Here is a 6,214-nt window from a genome sequence, read left to right as displayed (position 1 = left end):
ATATCTGAAAGATAAAATAAAACAAGACATGAAGTCAAAAGGTGATATATATATATATATATATATACCTGAAACATAAACATCTCATTCCGTCCTCTGTGGGAAAGTTGACAAAATTGCAAGTGTTGGATTTGGGAACATACATATTATGAGGAAATATCCCTTCATCCATAGGAAACCTCACTCAATTATACGAATTTTCTCTAACGCGCAATAAGTTAGTAGAAAGTATTCCTGCAAATATTCCGGATACTAGAGGGTACCAAAATAATTTTATCCATATAGATGTGTGCGTATTTGTCTATTGCAACTTTCTTCATTATGTATTTATTCATCAAAATTAATCCCCAATAATAGCCTCACACACGAAATCTCACCAATGAAGAATAATTTTTAGAGATTGTACACAGGCTTACTAACTAGACACTCACCTGTGGAACTGAACTCCATATGGTATTTTGATCTTTAGGCTAAAGGTTTTCTAGATCGATCTTTTTTTATTTTTTTATTTTTAAGAAACACACAAGAATAAATAAATAAGCATTCATGTATTTCTATTGGCTACAGCAGTTTCTCAAATACTGGAATCACGTATAAAGTTTTCTTAAGTTTACTTGATTTCAGAGTTAACAGTGCATCCCTACTTAAGCTTTAAAGGTGTGTTTGGAGGATCATGGGTACCCTGATTTGTGTTCAAACAATATTTTTTGTCACAAAAAATTTTCAATTTAAAAATTCTCCTATTGTATTTTCACTCAAAAAATTTGAATTCTAATTCAAACTACGTTAAAAGTTTACTTGGGTAATTCCGTCCAATAGTAATGCAGTGCCGTAAAAGTTGGTTTTCATGTTGGATGGAAGAAAAATCAACGTACTCAGTTTTGTCATATATATGGAGGCTTTAAAACATCTTATTCTGCCATCAATTTGCGATTCAAGCAATCAGTTGCCAGCAAAAATTCACTCATTACCACCAAAATGAACAATATTCATCACAATCTCAGTTCTTCATCTTCTTTCTGGTCCATTTTCCTCCATGTCATTATTCTTTATTCCGTCACCCTTTTGCAGCCTACTACAAACACTCTTGTCACTGCATTAGGCAGCAATGAAACTGATAAGTTGGGTTTGCTCAAGTTCAAGGAATCGGTGGATGATCCGAACGGCGTCCTCAACTCGTGGAATGACTCCGTCCACTTCTGCAACTGGCATGGAATTTCATGCGGCAAGAGGCATCAGAGGATCACTGTGACGCCCTCCTATGAGGCCGCCACTGTAACTTAAACTTTTTAACTTACTACAAACACTCTTGTCACTGCATTAGGCAGCAATGAAACTGATAAGTTGGGTTTGCTCAAGTTCAAGGAATCGGTGGATGATCCGAACGGCGTCCTCAACTCGTGGAATGACTCCGTCCACTTCTGCAACTGGCATGGAATTTCATGCGGCAAGAGGCATCAGAGGATCACAGGCTTGAACTTGGAGGGCTCCAACTTGCGAGGAACTATCTCGCCTTACGTAGGCAACCTTAGCTTTCTAAGGCTCTTTAATCTCGGAAACAACATTTTCTCCGACGAAATCCCAGCACAAGTTGGTCGTTTGTTGCGGTTGCAACGTCTCAATCTCAGCCACAACATGTTGGAAGGTAATATCCCATTCAACTTGAGCTATTGTTTGGACCTCAGAATATTAAGTCTCAGAAATAACAATCTTACTGGAATGATTCCGATAGAGCTTGGCTCTTTGACAAAGCTCGTGGAACTTAATCTTGATTCGAACAGTCTCACAGGAGGCATTCCAGCTTCCTTGGGGAACATCTCATCACTTAATATACTTTCTATGCGGTTTAACAAGTTGGTGGGAATTGTTCCACGTGATTTAGGCAGATTGAAAGGCTTGACATATTTCTCTATATCTGCTAATAATCTGTTTGGAACGATCCCTTTATCCCTTTACAATATGTCCTCCCTTGAATATTTCTTTATTCCATTTAACAAATTTACTGGCACTCTCCCTTCTAACATTGGCCAGAAACTCTATAATCTCCGAAGGTTCGTTGTTGGTGGTAATCAATTTTCTGGAATAATCCCAGATTCCTTATCCAATGCGTCTCGGCTTCAAGTACTTGACATTTCTGAGAATAAATTTGTTGGCCAAGTTCCATCAAGTTTGGGAAAACTTCTAGATCTTCAGTTGCTCGGTTTGAATAATAATTATTTAGGAAGTTATTCAACCTGTAGCTTTGATTTCATAACTTCTTTAACCAACTGCAGCAACCTAAGATTGTTAGACTTCAGTTACAACTCTTTTGGAGGTGTTTTACCCAAATCTATAGCCAATTTGTCAACCCAACTCACAGACCTTTACCTTGGATTGAATCAAATATCTGGGAATATTCCTGCAACACTAGAAAATCTTGTCAACTTAATAATTTTGAGCATGGCAAATAATCTCTTGAATGGGGTCATTCCACCCTCTCTGGGAAAGTTGACAAAATTACCCAAATCTATAGCCAATTTGTCAACCCAACTCACAGACCTTTACCTTGGATTGAATCAAATATCTGGGAATATTCCTGCAACACTAGAAAATCTTGTCAACTTAATAATTTTGAGCATGGCAAATAATCTCTTGAATGGGGTCATTCCACCCTCTCTGGGAAAGTTGACAAAATTGCAAGTGTTGGAGTTGGGATCAAACACATTATCAGGAAATATTCCTTCATCTATAGGAAACCTAACTCAAATATACGAACTCACTTTAGAGCATAACAAGTTACAAGGAAGTATTCCTGCAAATATTGCAGGCCACCAATATCTGCAACATCTCGACTTTTCTTACAATGGCTTGAGTGGTGCTATCCCCAAAGAAGTTTTTAGTTTTTCCTCCTTTATCCAACTAGACCTCTCAAAAAACTCATTTACTGGAAGCCTACCTGTGGAAGTGGGCAATCTAAAAAGCGTAGGCCTGCTCGACCTCTCCGAAAACAATCTCACTGGTGAAATCCCAAAAACCATTCAAGGTTGTGAGAGTCTAGAATTCCTTTACCTGAGTGGGAATTCCTTTCAAGGCACTTTGCCTTCTACTTTGGCATCTCTAAGAGGTCTTCAGTGTTTGGATCTTTCGAGGAATAATTTTACAGGACCAATTCCAAAGGATATGGAGAAACTTACTGCATTGTGGAGCTTGAATCTTTCTTTCAATGATCTGGAGGGAGAAGTACCGAAAACAGGTGTTTTCCAGAACATAAGTGCAATATCAATAGTTGGAAATACTAAACTTTGTGGTGGTGTTCCTGAGCTGCAGCTTCCAGCATGTCCAATCAAAGAATCCAAAAGGAGAAAAATCAAGGGTCGAAAACTAACAATCGCCATGGTTTGTATAGCAGTGGTTCTCCTTCTATTCTCGGTTTTGGCCATTTACTATCGGAGGAGGATAAGGAAATTGTCTCCTACACTCTCAACAATCGATTTTCTTTCAAAGGTTTCGTACAGAAGTCTTTATGTGTAATGACTGAGAAAATTCCAGACTTTAAATAATACAATTTATTTATTTAAGCCAAGGATTTTCCTAGAAAATATTATGTGACTGAAGGATTTATGGAATCAATATATGTATTCCTAAATTCTGTAGCAGATTTCATGTTAAGTTCATGTTTTCGATCAAGTAAATTCGATCGATAAATTCTTGCCGTACTTTAAGGCGGAATAATTTTCAGTACAAGTATAGTTTGAGAATCTTAATTTCAAGAATCTCCAAACACAGCATGATGTTAGCAGCGTAAAAAAAAATGCACTGACATTTTTAAAGAAGAGAAAATCCTTAATTGCCAGACAGCTAGGTTAAAGTCACAAGATAGATACATATAGTAGAAGGGTACAATGTGAGCTAAGGAGTTGACACCGTCAGAAATAATGTCACTCCCGGGATATAAAGCAGAAAAGTTAAATTTAGAAATAAATAAATCTGAGGGACTTGCATTTATAAGCCATTACTATCCACCCTGTCCTGAGCCGGAGCTAACCATGGGAATTAGCAATCACTCTGATAATGACTTCCTCACTGTGCTTCTACAAGACCACATTGGAGGCCTCCAAGTCTTGCATGACAATCAGTGGTACGATGTTCCACCGGTTCCCGGAGCTTTAGTGGTCAACATTGGAGATCTTCTGCAGGCAAGTATTTTTCTTTGATTTGGTTGGACTATGAACTTGTTAATTTGTGTTCTTTAGAAAGTAGGAGAACAACATTCTTTTTCGTTTTTGGACAAAGATAGTTTTTACATATCATTTCTTTTAATAAAATAAGAACGGGATCAATGGAACCAATGTGCCTATTGTTCAAATAGTCTATATAATAACCTGGGCCCACCATTGAAGCGTAAAGAGTTTAACCCAATTCTACTTAGAGAGGATGGGGCCGGTTTTAGTAATCATACTACCACAAGTCCAACACCCCACAACCCATTGGCCGAGTAGGATTTCTGATTCAAGCTACCGAGTATCAAACCTGAACGCATCCTGAGAAGAGAAGAAAGAAAGGCATCTTTATCGCTGCACCACCCTACAAGTGGTAGTTTCTATGTATCAGTTTAGATTAAGGAATCCTTTTCTCCTTTGCATCTCCACAGACGATTTTGTGGCATTTATTATAATGGTTTTTAATCAACCATAACTTTTCATATCAATTTTAGAGCCCACAAATTGTTAAACATGAACACAAGCACAGTTTTATATGAGAGCTTGGTACTGGTTATCAAGATTCACATGTTACATTTTCTTTGTGGGATTGAAATGTTGCAGCTTATATCGAACGACAAGTTTAAAAGCGTAGAACACAGAGTGCTGGCGAACCATGTAGGACCAAGAATATCAGTGGCATGCTTTTTCAGCACCAGTTTTCAGCCATCTTCAAGACTGTACGGACCAATTAAGGAGCTATTGTCAGAAGACAATCCTCCAATCTACAGAGAAACGACAGTTCATGAATATGTTTCGTACCTTGCAACACACGGCATCGATAGTCCCCTACAACGTTTTAGGCTGTGAGCTTTGGCTCATGTTTCATGCCATTGATCCAAATTATCCCTTACAGCACTTAATTAGCTCCAATTATTTGACTGTAATTTGGAGGAACATCAGTTTTGCTTCATGTTTGGAAATTCAAGCAGCCTAGTTTGGAACAGAATAATGCAATACGTATTTTGATTGGGGGAAAACACTAGTAACAACCACCTGATTTGATTTCTATTGGCGGTTTCTAATCTTGCAAAGCCAACTTTTTTTTTTAATTTTTAATTTTTTAAATTGCGTCAGCGGATTCAATCTTTAAACCTTAATATTAGAGATAAAAATATAGATTTATCAAAGACTATGACTGCTACCTGACTTCTACATGATCAAAATAATTATTATCTCTGAAATTTGTTTTGCAGAACAATTTAATTGGTATATTTTTTTGAAATTTGTTTTGTTTCGTATATGGTCTTCAGTATTTGATCTCAGTCGTTTTCAAATTAGAATGTCCTGGTCTGGTGTGCACGCAACTTGATCTTAATTTGAATCAGCGAAGTGAACGGGGCCGAATTTCTTCCTTTGGTTTCTACAATAATTCACTAACAATAGTAGTGGGGACTACATAGTGGACATATATATATATATATATATATAGATCGATGGATATTTATGTATATGTACTTGCAACCACAAATTTTTTTTTCTTTTCCTGGAATAGACAGCTACATGAAATTGTTACTAGTGTCGCTTGCCTGATGATGTTCAATTGGATGCTGAAATTAATAGATATAGATATTTAAGCTATATTTTGTAAGAAAGAAAGAAAAATAAGGTGAGAATACAGTCTAAGCGAGGGAAATGTACAAAAAGAGGACTTTTTTCTTATTGTGTTTGGTAACAAGGATTTGGAATCCCTCGCTCAATCCATTACCTCCTCTTTTTGTCCTATCAAACAACTATCGGTGCCAGAATCCTTTTACTAATCCCCTCACCCCTCGCTCTGCTAACAAACAAGCTCTTAAACTCATGCCTTGTAATGTCATTGGTTATATTAACTTGGATAAAGTCTAGCCAAAAATTAAAGTCGAAAATGACATGCCGTATACAGAATCTCAAAAGTAATTGGGCCTTACTCAATCAAGCCTATCACACAACTTGTAGATGTAGTCATTTCAAACTTTGCCTTGTCTTTGTCATTT

The 6,214-nt window shown here is 37.1% G+C and overlaps 2 protein-coding genes across 2 annotated transcripts; both read left to right on the top strand.

The window, feature by feature from the left end:
- The first annotated feature begins 978 nt into the window (after nt 1–978).
- Nucleotides 979–3,510, top strand: LOC112090689 (putative receptor-like protein kinase At3g47110). The gene is made up of 2 exons (XM_024162601.1): nt 979–1,225; nt 1,325–3,510. The coding sequence occupies exons 1-2, from the start codon at nt 979–981 to the stop codon at nt 3,508–3,510; spliced, it is 2,433 nt and encodes an 810-aa protein (XP_024018369.1).
- A 404-nt stretch (nt 3,511–3,914) lies between these two features.
- On the top strand, nt 3,915–5,226 carry LOC21384818 (1-aminocyclopropane-1-carboxylate oxidase homolog 1). The gene is made up of 2 exons (XM_024162600.1): nt 3,915–4,175; nt 4,803–5,226. The coding sequence occupies exons 1-2, from the start codon at nt 3,915–3,917 to the stop codon at nt 5,046–5,048; spliced, it is 507 nt and encodes a 168-aa protein (XP_024018368.1). The 3' UTR covers nt 5,049–5,226.
- Nucleotides 5,227–6,214: the final 988 nt, after the last annotated feature.

Source organism: Morus notabilis, unplaced genomic scaffold, assembly GCF_000414095.1.
Source record: "Morus notabilis unplaced genomic scaffold, ASM41409v2 Scaffold1386, whole genome shotgun sequence".
NCBI classification, from domain to species: Eukaryota; Viridiplantae; Streptophyta; class Magnoliopsida; order Rosales; family Moraceae; genus Morus; species Morus notabilis.
The sequence above is the reverse complement of the archived record's forward strand: the minus strand, read 5'-3'. Positions and strand labels throughout refer to the sequence as shown.